Source organism: Gracilinanus agilis, chromosome 4, assembly GCF_016433145.1.
Source record: "Gracilinanus agilis isolate LMUSP501 chromosome 4, AgileGrace, whole genome shotgun sequence".
In the NCBI taxonomy this organism is placed as follows: Eukaryota; Metazoa; Chordata; class Mammalia; order Didelphimorphia; family Didelphidae; genus Gracilinanus; species Gracilinanus agilis.
The window spans coordinates 133,602,451-133,618,804 of NC_058133.1; the positions used below are offsets into that span (position 1 = coordinate 133,602,451).

The following is a 16,354-nucleotide window of genomic DNA, read 5'->3' on the forward strand; positions in this document are numbered from 1 at the left end:
TAACATCTCATTAGATTTTTCATTAAATTTTCATTATACTGTATGTTAAGAATTGTTCGGTCCTGTATATACTAGTATGCAGTATATATAAAAACCCTGTTCAATTCATGGTAATACTCTCAAGTTTGGAGCAAATGCTAAGAATGGCATTTAATGCACCCATGTTGACACTTAGTTTTTCATTAGCATCATTATTTTCATCGGAACCATCACCTGAAGGTAAGAGACTTCCAGTCCTAATGATTTTATTCCTTAGCTTTTACTCAGCATTTTGTTTTTACAACTCTCTGATGGCCTTATCATGTCATGTTATGGATCATAACTCTCTCTGTTGATGTTTAATATCCCCCAATAGACTGTAAATTCCTTGAAAGTGGTGAAAATAATCATTATGATGATAATAACTAGCATTTGCATAGTGTTTTTAAGTTTTCAAAGCATTGTATATGTGTGTATATTACATATGTAACAAGTATTACATATATTAAACAATGTATCAATTATATACTATGTATAATATTATATAGACTATATTACCATATAGGATATATAAAAGTTATGATTAATAGATTATCATATAATATATAAACATAAATTATATCGATTATATATAATGCCATATAATCTATATATCAGCTTTTACATTATATATTATATTAATATATTATAACAACATTCATTATATTGGTTATATAATGTATTATACATATTAATGTGACTTACATATTACATGTAAATTACACATAATAGATATACTATATACTATATATATATATATATTTTTTTTTTTTTTTTTTTTAGACATCTAGGTGACACAATGAATAGAGTGCTGGGCCTGACATTGGGAAGACTCATATTCCTTAGACACTAGATGTGTGACCCTAAACAAGTCACTTAATCCTATTTGCCTCAATTTCCTCATCTATAAAATGAGCTAGAGAAAGGAATGGCAACCACTCTACTATTTCTGCCGCAAAACCCCCAAATGGGATTACAAATACTCTGACTTGTCTGAAAACAACTGGACAACCACATATATTATCTCATTAGATCTTCAAAACAATCTGTAAAGCAGGTGGTATTATTATCCCTATTAAGATGAAGAAATTGAGACTGAGAGAGATTAAATGACTTATCCTGGAACATTCAGCTAGTGAGGGATTTGAACTCAGGCCTTACTAACTCTAGGTCTGGGGCTCTATCCACTGTATAACTTAGCTGCCCTAGTTATCCAAATTTTGTAACCCTTACCAGTTTCATTAGCTTCATTCTCATTTTCACCCTCATCTTCATTATCTCCAGTGCCTTTGTCTGTCACCTACAATAAGTTGGTTGACTATATGAAAGTCTATTTTAGTAACTGTTGGATGCATATGCCTCTTCTTAATTTTAAGGAATTCTGGGTTTTAGAAACATATACTTTTGGGAATTGAAAGGGGCTTTTAAGATCATCTAGTCGAAGACCTCATTTGGCACTTGAAGAAACAAATGTGAACCAGAGTTTAAATAATTGTCCAAATAAGCACAGCTAGTTAGAACAGGATTATAGCTTAAGAACTGCAAGGAACTTCAAAGGCCATCAAGTCTAATCTCTTCATTTTAGAAAATAAAGTATTATATTAAGATGGTTTTAGATATAATATTAATTACATTTAACAGATAGAATTCATACAACACACTAGTTTACATATATAATTTTAATACAATATATTAGTTTACCTGTTATATTTTATATTAATTAATATAACAATATTATATAAGGCACAGAGCGATTCAGCCACTTGGCCAGGACTACATAGCTGGCAAGTGTTTGAGGCAGGATGTGAACCCAGGCTTCCTGACTCTGTTATCAGATACGACACTTCAGATACCATTTTGGAGATGGTGACCGTGATACTTTTGTGAATTTGTACTGAGCAGAGAGTAACAACCGGAGCTGAGGGAAAAACCCTTGTCCTCATTGTGTATAATGTCATCACCATCAACAGAAATCCTTGATGAAGTGTCTTTTTGTGAGTGCTGCCCAGCGGCATGGGGACCGCCTTCCATTCTCTGGCCCCGTCCTATCCAGTCCTCAAGGTCAGGAGCCTGGGGGGAGCACCGACTGCAAGCTGTCAGATTCACTGATGGGCTCAGCTCCTCTCCACCTGTAACAAGGACCAGCTGCCATTGCTAGGACAGGCTGCTCTTGGTGGCATTTGTATAGGGAGAAGAACCATCACGTTTACAGAGAATGCACATTCTCAGTGGTCCTTGTGTCTGTGTGATCCCTCATTTTCCCTTTCTCTGAGAGCCTTCTGGGATGGCATCATTGGTAGAATGGTGTTCAGTGGCTTCAAATAGAATTATATGCATATAACCCCTGTCCTTAAAGAGCTTACTATTCAAGGAAGTCACAGTGATGAAGATAAATTGGAGAATCAGAAGGATGTCTGATTAAAAATATAACAAAGGGGGCAGCGAGGTGGCACAGTAGCTAGAGTGCCAGACCTGGAGTGAGGAGGATCTGGATTGAAGTCTGGCCTCAGATGATTTCTAGCTGTGGGATCCTGGGTAAGTAACTTTACCCAATTTTCTAGCCCTTGCCCTTTCTGCCTTAGAGTTATTACTAGGACAGAAAGTAAGTGTTTACATACACACATACACACACACACACACATATATGTATATCTATACACACATACATTTTAATGATCTAAAGACAATTTTATTAAAAATATGCATTTTTTCTTTGAAAGATGTTTTACTTAAAAATTTAATGCACAGTATTCGCCTCATGGTTGGAACTGTAGGTCAAAAGTTAAACAAACAGTATCAGGTTCATGCTTTGTAGACTCTGATCTTTTGTTAATTGGGATGATTGACCATATTCTCATATAATACATGTAATAAATATCAAACACGACTTTCTCCTGTGTTTGTAAGTGTATATATCTGGATGAAGGCAGGTTTTTGTCTCTTTAGGTTTTTCATATGGTGGGCTGAGAGGAGAATACAGTAATTTTTTTTTTTGGCTTCTCTCCTGGTCATGTATTGATAGAAAGGTATACAAAACAATAGAACCATAGCTTCATTATGTTGCCAGTTCTGCCATATGCACTGGGGCCTCTACGGTCGAGGTTGTGGAAGTTTAGTTCTTGTCCCTGAAGTGGAAGAGACAACATAGTATGGGGTCAGTCTTTTTTCTACCCTCCATATCACTTCTCCTAGGAATAAGCTGATTGTAGGAATTTGTAAAGAGGCACGATGACATTTCGTTAGGACGAAAGGACACTCTCCCCTGAATGGCTTCTTGGCTTCCAGAAAGGGGGGCTTCTTACCACATACCACACTGTGATTCTAAGTCACATCTTTGGAGAGAAAATGACAAGGACTTAGGAGGAGGATGTAGTGACAAGGACTTCCTCATGAGAATATACTTTCCTTCACGGCAAGGACTCTTTTTCCTTTTCTTTGTAGCCCCAATGCTTGGGATAGTGCTTGGCACCTGTATAATTGGAATTTGGGAGATGCCATTTAAAAGTATATATATTTTTTCTATGGACATGTGGGGACTATCAAACTACATTTCCCGTGGTCCAATGGGTTTCCGGTTCTTTGGGCGTGGAGACACCTGTATTCCCACGCATAGGACAGTTTAAATGGGAGGAAAACCGAAAGTAAGGTCTCTTGACCTTCCTGAGGGCTGGCTAGAAGATGGGCTCCGGCGGTAAATATAAAAGATAGGCGCGGTCTTATATATATTTTACCAGCATGGCCATGGCTTTAATTAAACTACTAATTTCTATATTTATATCAGTCTTTATTATTTTTAATCATAACACACCTAATAAATGCTTAATAAATACAGGTCGACTGACTTTCTTTAAATCTATTTTTAACTCCTTCAGTGACCTAGAGAATATCACTTAACACAGTTTTTCTTTCTGATACTGCCTAGGTAGGAATCTATGAACATTGCTCTCTTGGAGGTGTTATAAGGAAGTAAAGCAAAATGTTGATAGTGGGGAGGAATAACAGGGATAAAGGGTGATGGCTGAGTTAAGGGAATGAATAGGCAATCTTGGTATAGGGAGGAGTAAAGGGGTTAGGTGAGTAATGAAGGGATGAATGGGTTGTGTATAGGAAGGTAAGGGAATGGATGGGAGTATAGGAGGGGCTGCTCAAAAAGGCTAATCACAGGAGGCTAGAGGCAGAGGGTACTGAGAGGAAATAAGCTGGGTTCTTCAGGCAGGGAAGGTATCTCTATGATACAAGAGAAATTGGGTCAGCCAGAAATGTTTAGATCTGGCTAGAGGGTTTCTCTTGTTAATTTCTAAAGTCCCTGGAGGAGGAGTCAAAAGGTTCCTCCCTGCCAGTGAAACTGAATGTCTGCAGGAAGTCTCAACTGGGTACTTCCTACCCAAGATGGATGCCTAGGTTTCCCTCAAGAAATAAAAAGGAAAGTAGTTTCTTCCCACTTCACCATTTGCCTTAATATTCAATACAATAATTCACCAGAGGCTTTTATATAGGTAACAAAGGGCATTTAATGATGGCAGGAATAAGTTGAGGGAGAGAGGGTTTCAGGGTTTTGTGACTGCTACTAGGGAGAAAGCTGTTGTTGGGGGACGGGTCACAGAGAAGGGAGTCAGACTGAGAGAGGCCAGCTCTCCCAGTCAGGAAAGTTTCACTGCCCTGAAGTAAAGTATTTATCAGATCACTAAATAAGGGGTGGCTTGATTTAAGGATGTCCTACTTGTTTTACAGAAGCTAAACCCACAATGTCCAACCACCAAAACCACCCTTCCTCCCAGGGCCCAAAGGGAAATTTAGGGAAATAGTAGGGATGTAAATGGAGAGATCAGGGAGAGGTCCAGAGAAGTCAGACTAGGTACAAATGCCCCAAAGACAATCAGCTCAGGCCAATGCCTAAGCCAAAAGGCAAAAGCCCTTCAGTTGGAGCTTCAGTACTATTTATAGTCTCAGGTTCCAATTGTCTTTCTGTGAACATTCTAAAACTTCTAACTGCCAGGGCTGTACAGTTGAATTTGCCAAAGCAAAAAGCTTTTGCTGCAAACCCTGCATTACAGAGGTTATCAGTCAGTTTCCAGAAGGGTCTTTAGAACTATGGGTAAAATAGTCTGTTCTGCCAACTGTTGATGATCTGGGGCTAGATAAACTAATATGTGGATTATGAAGGCTTGTTGCAGCTGCCTTTGGTCCATAATGTTTCCCACTCCTGACACAGGAGCAGGAGTTGAAATGCAGAGTAGTTTATTTTGTTTTTTGTTTTTTATTAGAGGTTCCTGTGAAATATTCACAGGAAAAGACATTGAAAATACTGCCCAGGGGCAGCAAAGTGGCTCAGTGGATAGAGAGCCAAGCCTGGAGATGGGGGTTGGATGTTCAAGACCTGGTTCAAATTTGTCCTCAGATACTTCCTAGCTGTGTGACCCTGGGCAAGTCATTTAGCTCCCTTATCTCTCTTCTGCCTTAGAACCAATACATAGTATTCATTCTAAAAAGGGTTTAAAAAAAGGTATTGGATACATGTTTTACTTCCTATGTCTATGTCCCTTGACCTTCCTATGTCTATTTCTACTGTGTGGCCTTGGGAAAATCATTTCATTTTTCTGGGTCCTTGGTTCCTTTTGGTTCCTTCTTTCTTCCATACTATACTCCCATGATAATAACTATGATCTCCATCATTTATACAATGCTTTATATTATATTATTGCATTAATGAGTTTAACAGAATCTTCATTTTACAAATGGAGAAACCAAGGGTCACAAAGGTGAAGAGTTCATGGTCACATAGACAGTAAGAAATGGTGGGATTTGTACCTAGACCTCCCATGCTGTCCACTCTCCAACAATTGTCTCTAAGAGAGTCTTTATACATCGTTTTAATAAGTAATTTAGGTTTGCCATTGACCAATGTGATTCTTCTCTTTTCTTTTTTAGATAATTGCCTTTGATGAATTAAGGACAGATTTCAAGAGCCCCATAGACCAGTGCAATCCTGTTCATGCGGTGAGTAGGAACTGGGTGAGCTTGGGTGGGAGATGCTGTACCAGGTTATTCAAGCAACCTCTGCTGGAGAGAGTGGAAGAGAGTGGTAATAGTTAGGAATCAGGAGGTCAGGCTTTTAAGACTTGGTTTCTTATTTTTATGTCACCTTAGGTAATATACTTTCCTTTTTCTTAGCCTCAATTTTCTCATTTGTAAAATGAGTGGGTTGGACTATCTAATTTTTAAGGTCAAATGTACTTAACAAGCTAACAAGTATTTATTAAATATCTACCAAATGCCAGAGCTCAGTGGTAGGTGGATAACAAAGGAAGAAAGCAGCCCTAAAAACACCTTGGCAAGCCATCACACCAGAGGTGCTAGTCTTCTCTGAATATCCATATACCCCATCTCATTTGTAGCTCTAAGAAGTTGTAGCATTCGTAGTAACCAAACCCCAATAAACTCTTGTCAGGTGGGCTGAAGCAGGTTAAGAAGAACCAAAAGGACTTAAATTGTCAATGAGTTGGGGGGGGGGATGTCATCCTCAAGCATGTGAAGACTTCCCTGGTGGAAGGGGTGGATGAGAACAATTTGTTTCAATGGCCATGAAGGTGGCTGAAGCTGGTGCTGTAGAGCACCTAGAGCTTGGTCAGACGTCAAAGGAGTCAAGGTCATCCACTGCATCCCGAGCCATCACCAGTCTTTTTGAATTTTGTCTTGCCACCAGACTTGGATGACTCTGATGGAGAGAACGAGACTGACAACTTTGTGCAATTCTGCCTCCCTTAAATCCAGGTTATGCACAGTCGAAATTACCTTGTGAAGTCATTTTGGTCCTTTTTGAGTAGGAAGGACAGTGGCCAACTAAACCATGTGCCAGGCACTGTGCTAAGTACTAAGATAAAAACCAATCTCTGCTCTCAAGAAGCTCTTGGTCCAATGTATGAGACAACATGCAAACAGTTATGTATTGTGCAGAGAAGATATAATTTAGAGATAATCTCAGAGGGAAGACACTAGCATTAGGGGACATTTGAAAAAGGCTTTTTGCAGAAGGTTGGATTTTAGCTGGGGCTTGAAGGGAGTCAGAGGATCCAGGAGGCAGAGATGAGGAGAGAGAGAGCAATCCAGGCACAGAGCATAGCCAAAGAAAATGCTTGGGAGTCAGGAGATGGAAAGTTTTGTGAGAAGAACAGCAAGGAAGTCAGTATCAATGGAGGTGAATAAAGTAAGAAGATCAGAAAGGTAGGAAGGAAGGAAAGAAGGAGGCAGATTTGAGAGATGTTGTGAAGGTAGAATTGACAATATTTGGCAACATATATGAGGGTGAGAGAGCGAGAGGTCCAGGATGACAACTGGGCTTCCATTTGGAGTGACTGAGAGGATAATGGTACCCTTGATAGTACTAGGGAGGTTAGAAAAGAAGGAGAAGGTTTTGAGGGAAAGATTAATTCTGTTTCTGGACAGGTTGAATTTAATATCCCTTCTAGCTTTTCCTGTGAACCAATGACACATAGCCAAAGCACCTTCAAATCAAATGTTACGTAGCAGGATCCTGTGGAAGGTTGGAAATATTTCTCAGTCCCCTTTGAGCCACATACTCTGTGGACTTTTTGCTCCATAAAATGTTGTTCCAGTTAATTTCTCATCTTCCCACCTTGGTCTCTATCAGTAATTCAAGTCTGTCACAATTGAGAGGGTTTCATTGATGCTCTCCATTTCCTTGAGTGTTTCTCCTCTACCACCAACACAGACCAGGTTCACAGAAGGTCCCTTGGAGGGACAGAAAGTAGGCTTCTGTTGAAGAATGGTGATAAAGTCGTATTTCTGAGGCAATTGTCCGTGTCTGAACATCATTCTAAATGATAGCAGGACTGGAAATAAAAAGCAATACACTACGGAGCATTGAGAGCCAGGCCTAGAGATGCCCCATAATGTATTGCTTTTTAATTCCAGTCTTGATATCATTTAGAATGATGAAGCTCAGATCCAGAGGTCGTGGGTTCAAATGTGAAAGCAGGCATTTCTTAGCTGTGTGACCCTGGGCAAGTCACTTAACCCCCCATTGCCTCACCCTTACTGCTTTTTTGCCTTGGAACCAATACACAGTATTCTAAGATGGAAGGTAAGGGGTTTAAAAACAAAACAAAACATTTAAGATGTGTCCAATGCCTTCCCCACTCCAATCCTCTGTGTGTGTGTGTGTGTAGGAGGTAAAGAATGACAATGAGCTGCTAGCCCAAATCATCAGTTTAATTCTTTCCTGTGGAGGCAAGAATTTTCCATGAAATTCTGGCACCTTCCGGTGAAGGCAGCCCTCCTTTCCCAGTGGGAATTTACTTAGTTTTGGAGAGCACAAAAGCTTCTAGGGAGTGTTACAGGCTGAGGTTGTGTAACATTGAAACTGGGTCTTGACTTAGCCTTCTGACAGCAATAAAAATTCCACTTGGCTCTTCAGTTATTATTTAGGCATCTTTGTCACTGTGTAGCCTGGAGCAGCTGAAAGGATGAATGGGGCCCCCAGATGTCCCTGGGAAAGTCACCTCAGTCAGAGATTAAATGAATAAGGAGAATAAAGGGAGCGAGGCATTCTCAGTACTTATGTTATTCCCTGGTGGTATACTGGGTGTTGTGGGATGCTCATTAATTCTTCTAAGCTTCCAGGGTGCTGATGGGGGCAGGGTATCTGGGTGGCCTGAAAGAATTCATCTGCTAGAGAGTAGTAACTGAGGCATGGGTGTTAATGGATTAATAATTGTAGTAGCAATAATAAATAGCTAGTAATCTGGCCTCAGAAACTTCTAGCTTGGTGACCCTGGGCAAGTCACTTAACCCCCATTGTCTAGCTCTTACTGTTCTTCTGCCTGGGAATCAATACGCAGTATTGATTCTAAGATGGAAGTTAAAGGTTTAAAAAAAATCAAGTTAGCACATATATAGTGCTTTAAAGCTTGCAAAGCATGTTACAGGTGGAATTTGATCCTTGAAACAATCCTTTGCGGATTATTATTCCCATTTTATTATTATTATTACCATTTTACCGATAAGAAAATTGAAGCTGAGCAAGGAGAAATGACTTTACCAGGGTCACCCAACACTGGAACATCTGATTTATGCTGTTGTCATACAGTATTACAGTAAAAGATAATGAGCTTTCAAGTAGATTTTGATAAACTACTTTGGCTTTAGAGGCTATAAGGGAAGTACCAAGTGTTGTTGGGTTCTGTGCCAAGCACAGTCTTCACTTTACACCTTCCTAGGAATGGAAAGAAGGAAGACTGTCCTGGTTTTTGTCCCCTGCCCACCTTGCCCCTTCCTTCTTTGTATACCTTTTCCTATGTTATGGAAGGTTTTATTTTCCTTTCTCTCATTCTCTCCTTTTCTATCTTCGTCATTACTTTTTCTTTTCTCTTCTCTTTCTTCTTCCTTTTCTTTTTCCTTTTTCTCCTCCTCCTCTTTTTCCTCCTCCCCTTCCTCTTCCTTCTCCTTCTTCCTACTCCTTTTCTTCCTCTTCTTTTTCCTTATCCCTCCTCCTCCTTTCTTCAGTTGAGGAGGGAATGTAGAGAGGAGATAAATAAATATCAAAAATAAAAATAAAAATTAAATTAAAATATAAATGTTTGTTGAAATTAAAAAATGAGTTCTTTATTATGTGAGTGTGCCTAAGTTGTCCTGATGTTGACTGTTCCCTCTGGGAAGAATAGACATCATTAGGTGTCTCAGTAAATAGAGCACTGGGCTTGGAATCAGGAAGACTTGTCTTCATGAATTCAAATCTTGTCTCAGACACTTAACAGCTCTGTGACTCAAGGTAAGTCACATAACCATGCTTGCCTCAGTTTCCTCATCTATAAAATAACTTGAAGAAGGAAACGGCAATTCACTCTAATATCTTTGCCAAGAAAATCCCAAAATGGGGTCACAGAAGAGTTGGACATGACTGAAATCATTCAATAGCAAAACCAAGTTTGGAATCTCTTTACTATCAAATCTTTGGAAGCCACATAATTTATATAAAAATATCTGACATTTATATAGACTTTAAGGTATACGAAGTGCTTTACCTACATTAATTCATTTTCTTGTTACAATGCCCTATGAGGTAAATGCTACAGATATCATCCCTATTTCAGAGAGGAGGAAACTGAGGCGGACAGAGATTAAACAATTTGACCATGGTGTGTCAGCGTCAGAATTTAAACCCAGATGATTCTTGACCACAGGAGTCAGACCCAACAATCTCTCCAACACATCATGCTACAATTTACTATGGCGTGCAGCCCAGTTATCCTTAAAATGGAATCTAGTATCATGAAACACCCCTGCAAGAAACTGAAGGGTCAGCTAGTGGGTGCATTATAACCAGCGTCACCTGCCCTTCTGCCACAAGACCTCACTTGATCATGAGTCAGACTTTGGAGATAAATTATGATTTCTCAACAAAGAGACCCAGTCTGAGTCTGGGAAAACTATTTGTTTCTAATTTAATTGGTACATTGATTTTTTTTTCTTGTTCCTACTTTGGAAGGCTAAAACTAAGAGGCAGGGGAATCTGTCCTATGTTAAAGTCTAGCCGTGGCACACTCTGTTCTTTCTAATTTGCTGAGATATTCAGATAGAAATTTCCCAAGGCAGAAAGGAAGCTTCAGAGACAAGTGATGTTGGCTCTGCAATTAGGTTCCCAAGTGTGCGCATGATGCCACGGAGATAAATCCATATTCTTCACATTGGAGAGGAGTGGGGAAGGTGAAATTTTAGAGTTGGCCATTTATACTGAAAGGTACTGAGAGAGAGGAATTTGTTGGAAGACTTGGGGCTTACCAGCACACTTCTTCATATGGAAGTGATCATAGGGTCAGAGATTTATTTCTGGAAGAGCTTTAGTCTAGAAGTTCTTCACCTTCTTTGGGGACCTCTTGATATGTTTCCCTTCTCAGAAAAATACTTTTAAAAGCATACACCAAGAAAGAGACCAAAATTTTGAAATATAGTTTTAAAAATGTTTTAAAAAATCTTGGATCCCCTCAAATCTGTCCCTGGACTCATGAACCCCAGGTTAAGAAACCCTGATATAATGCAACTTCCTCATTTTTCAGTTGAGGAAACTGAGACCCACAGAAGGCAAATGACTTGCTCAAGATCATGGAAGGAAAGAGGCAGGATGGTATAGTAAAGAAAGCACTGGTTTTGGCATTAGAGGGTCTGAGTTCAAATTCTTAAATTTTATTTTATTTATTTTTCTTTAGCCCTTACCTTCTATCTTAGAATCAATTGGTTCCAAGGCAGAAGAGCAGTTAGGGGTAGGCACTAGGAATTAAGTGTCTTTCCCAGCTAGGAAGTGTCTGAGGCCAGATTTGACAAATCCTACTTTTGTCACTTCTTCTCTTATATGTCCATGGGCAAATCATGTAACTTTCTGAAGCCTCAGTTTCCTCATCTGTAAAATGGAAGGGTTTGTTTCAATGGTTTCTTCTAGTTCTAAGTCTCTGAGCTGTAAATGGAGCACTAAATTCACTGTCAGAGAAAACAACAAATAGTGAAGAATGCTGATGGTCTTGGAACCTTTCTTTTTTTTGATAAAGGGCCCAGACTGGTAAAATACATTATTTTCTAGACAATGCTATCAGGTTTCAGCTACCTTTTTCCTCTTCCCCTGTGGTCTCTTTCTTTTATCGGTGAGTCTTCCCTACTACCTCCATTTTGAGGAAGGGCCTAGAGTGGCCATACTTTATTCTCCCAACTTTGCCACTATGTAAGAGTTAGGGTACCTCCACTCCTCCGTGCCCCCTTTCCTGCTTTTTAAGCTCTCTATTATGTGAAGTCAGGGACCATCTTTCTTTTTGCTTGTATTTTTATCCTCAGTACTTAGCCCAGTCCCTGGCACATAGTAAGCCCTTATTAAATGCTTGTCCATTTGATTTGATCCATGCATCATTGGACGTTAAAGAACTCTTAATTGAATATGTGGTTATGGAGATGGGTTTGTTTATATGCTTAAATATGCTTAAATTCAGGAGAACTTTGGGGGCCATCAGGAGACCAGGGTTCAAATCTTAACTGTGCCTTTTATTATTCTGACTGTGGCAAGTCACTAAAACTTATTAATACCTTTATTTTGGTGGGTTAGGGGTGGTAAATGGCTTTTTTTTATGCTGACACATGGTAATATTTCAGAAGAATTCTAACCTCCCTCTTCTGTCTCTTTCTTGTGTGCCCTTTCACAGAGGGAACGGCTGAGGAACATCGAACGCATTTGCTTCCTTTTGAGAAAAGTGAGTAAATTCGGGAATTGGTGGCCCCAGTTGTATGGTTCACATGGAGAAAGCAAGATGGTGGATGTTTAGAACAAACATACTCTGCCCAGTTCAGGCTGTCTCTCCAAAAAGGCCAAGCGGGGGGCCTCATCATCAGCACTTGGGAAATCTTGGGAGACAAAGGAGATCTAATTAGAAGGGGTAGCCATCAATCAAGGTGTCAGGGTAATACTGGATATTTGCAAATGCCCTGGGGCTGGGTTTAATAACCTTTTTTCCTTTATGTGGTGATGGATGATGGTGCAACTGATTTTGCCTCACTCTGTGCCTGTAGATCTATCTCCTGTCAAGTTTGCCCTAAAAACAAGGCCTATTCCTCCTTGGCAATTCCATGATCAGAAGATGGGATTTTAAAAGGATTCCAACTTGCTACTGTATTCCAGAAATTGATTAGCAGCGTCTTTTGGGGATACAGTTTGTGATTAAGGAGTAACAATTTGCCTTTCTTTTGGGGATTGCAGTGCCATTTGTGGGGTTTTAGAACCAAATGGTCGGCTGCTACAAAATTTAATAAATGTGTTTATGCCAGTAAATAGTCATGTGTGTGCATGTATAGCCTTACACGGTAGATGGAACTTTCCATTTGGAAGCATGTATGAACCTTCCTGGGAAACATCAGTGGCTGATAGATACCTAATGTTCTAATAAGGAGTGAGGCTGTTTTTGTGGTGAAAAGGGTTGAGAAGAGTGATATGATTAGTAGAAAAAGAGACCTAGATAGGGGTTTTGGGTTCAGATTCTGCCCTGCCATTTACAACTTGGATCTTGGCAAGTCACTTAACCTTTCTAGACCTCGATTTCCTCATCTGTAAAATGAGGATGTTGGCCCAGAAGACCTTTAAGGTCCCTTTTCAGTCTAAAATTTTGATTCTAAGTGCATACATTTGGTCCAACAACTAGTTCCTGGAATTTCAAACCAAAGGAAACTGTGAAAGGCATTGTTGGTTTTAAGGAAAACAAATGGTCAACAAATACTTGATTGAACCCTACCAGGAAATGAAGGAGAGGATGGATGTCTATGGAAGGGAAGAATTTGAAAAGAAATTAATTTTTCTTTTTCCATGCTTCAAATCAATAAGATAATCATGGTTCCGATAACCAAAGGTACTTTGTCTATTAGCAAACCATGACCAAAATATAGCTGAATTTGCATTTCCTTAATTATGCTTGAATTCTGTATTTTCCATTTCACAATGTGAAGATAGGCTGAATTAAGTCATTTAGATGGATACACTTCTGATCAAGACATAAAGTATGACCTAAAGAACTCATTGCAAGGAGAGGCAATGTGGTTAAGTACTGTGATGATTATTTTTCATTTTCCTTTTATTCAATTTTCTTTTGCTATTTCTCCTGGAACATTTGGTTAACTGAAGCTTGTTTTCTGTGAATATTAACCCCACCTGGCTAAAACTCAACTCTTGGAATGATAATATTAAGGGAAGCCTTTTTGATATTCCTAAGATAAGAAGCCAAGAGGAGTTTGAACTTCCCAAAGTGATTTAACTATTTGTGGAAATATACTCTGGGCTCTGGGATTTTGGGAACCTGACTTAGGTTACTATAGAGTCAGCTGAACTAGGTTTCCTTAGGGGATGCATGAGGTTATAATTCTGTTTGTTTTTTCAGCTTTTATGACCTAAAAGCATATTCTAGATTACTGTTTGGCAAAAATTATTTCTCTCTCTGACATAATGTAGTTTAAAAAAATTCATTAGAATCCAAATCTTTGTTCAAGGTTATTTTTCTAACCTTTGAACTGGTGTTTGTAAAACAAAACAGGTTTTTAATGTCTATCACTTCTGTATGGTGGTAGATTTATTTGGCACCTAACACATGACCTCAAAGAGCTATTTCTCCCATAAAAGCACCAAAAGCACTGGCTTCAAAATTTTAGGATATGGATTTGAATTCCAGATCACAGAACCTTAGGGTTATATCTGGAAGGGACCATAGAGGGGATCTAGTCTAGAGGTATCAAAACTGGCCCACATATGACCTGTGACACTCTCGATGCGGTTTGAATCCATTTAAACTGTAATTGGAAATATTTAATACAATAAATAAAAAAAATACAAGAAAACAAAGATAATGTATTTTAAAACCAAGTCAGTGTGCAGAGGGCAGCTAGGTGGTGCAGTGGTTAGAGTGCTACATGTGGAGTCAGGAAGACTCATCTTCATGAATTCAAATCTGGTTTTAGACATTACTCTGTGGCCCTGAGCAAGCCACTTAACCCTGTTTGTCTCAGTTTTCACATCTGTAAAATGAGCTAGAGAAGGAAATAGCAAACCATTCCAGTATCTTTGCCAAGAAAATTCCTAATGGAGTCACAAAGAGTCAGACACAACTGAAAATAATTAGATAACAACAACAGCACATAGACTTCAAGAATCTTTATTATGCATGGTTTAATGGCTCTCTTTCTATTTAAGTTAAGCAGGACTGATCTAGTCTAACCTTTTCATTTTAGAGAGAAAGGAATTGAAGTCCAGGATTGTAAAGTTATTTCCTGGAACTTCCATTTTGAGGAAATGCCCAGGACAACCCCGCTTACTCTATTCTTCTTCCATTTCCTTTTCCAGCTTCCTCAGTATGTCCCTGCTGGCTTGTTTTGTTTTATTTTGTTCTCCACTCTCCCTCTCTTTTCTCTCTTCCTATTTTCTCCCCCACCTTCCCCCCTCTCTCTTTTTCTGTCTCTCTTTCTTCTCCCTCCCCCTTCTTCTCTCCTCTCTTCTCATTAGAATTTTAGCTCCCGGAGGACAGAGGCTTCTTTTTGCTTGAATTTATATTCCCAGTTTGTGTAGCATAGTGCCTGGCACATCTAAAGCACTTAATGTGACCTTCCAACATGAATATTTGACCGTCAATATTTTGCCACAAATGGCAGGGTCTGGATTCAAAGTGACCTTAGAAATCATGTAGTTCAATCCTCTGATTTTATAGAGGAAGAAATTGAGATCCAGAGAAAATTAAGTAACTTGACTAAACTCACCTGCCTTGTAAGTGACAGAGTTGGGATTTGACTAAGATTTCATATTCAAGGCTCTTTCCATTAGTTACTTTGCCTCTAGGGATCTCTTTTCTGCAGGTGAAAAATAAGGGCTTTGGATCTACTAATTCTTAAGGCCCTTTACAGTTTAAAAATTCTATGATTTGGAATTAGGTATATACCCAAGAGTCATTATAATTTTGCTATTGGTTCTCTTCCCTTACAGAGGGGCTTGACACCACTTTTGCTTTTCCTCTAATCTCTTATTCCATTCTTTAGGCCCGATTAACAACTCAATAAAATAGAATCTGGGCATGGTAAAATCAAGACAGTAATCTAAACCCTGTGCTGTTTTTCTTATTGCCACTCAGAAGAGGTTCCCTTTATGCATTCTCTGGCAGGTGGCAAAGGGAATAAAGAGGGCAGAGTCACAGCCCCAGTCAACCTGGATATTAGTTTTGCAGTAACAATCCCATTGCTCCATCATTTGCTTATTACACCCAGTTTAAATGCATGTTGCTAATGGTTTCTGCCCCTGCTTAACCCTGAAGAAGTTCTTCATTCTGAGGCTCACATTCTCAGGTGTGAATTTTAGAAGGGGGTCAAGCCATCATCTGTTTATTTCACATACAGTTTGTAATTCCTATGATGATAATGGATCTAATTTTAGGCAGGTTTCTATTTTATTTGTCTATTTTGTATTCCTTTTCTCACTGGTTCCATTTTCTCTAGATCTTCTCTGCAAGCTCTGTTCCTTCCCCTGCTGCTGTCCACCATGGTTACATTTATAACTTTGCTACCTTTCCCTCCCATCCAGCATTAAGCCCCTCTGAGGTACAGGTAACTGGGCACTTTAACTCTTGCCTAAAGACAATTCTTCATTCCACTCCCACTCCAACCAAAATTCCAAGTACACATTCAGTACATGCAGCAAGGTAATGTATCCTTGAACCTGAATATCTTTAAGTTTTACTTTAACTTTAACTTCCTCCCTTCCTCCCTTCCTCCCTTCCTCCCTTCCTCCCTTCCTCCCTTCCTCCCTTCCTCCCTTCCT

The 16,354-nt window shown here is 39.3% G+C and overlaps 1 protein-coding gene across 2 annotated transcripts in view; it reads left to right on the top strand.

The window, feature by feature from the left end:
- Window positions 1-16,354, top strand: part of CNIH3 (cornichon family AMPA receptor auxiliary protein 3) — a 196,095-nt gene that overhangs the window by 86,807 nt on the left and 92,934 nt on the right. The window contains exons 2-3 of one of the 2 annotated variants that reach the window (XM_044674374.1): window positions 5,947-6,015; window positions 12,219-12,266. In XM_044674374.1, the coding sequence (XP_044530309.1) occupies window positions 5,947-6,015; window positions 12,219-12,266 (117 nt within the window). The remainder of the gene's footprint in view (window positions 1-5,946; window positions 6,016-12,218; window positions 12,267-16,354) is intronic. The other variant, XM_044674375.1, reaches the window with a different exon arrangement.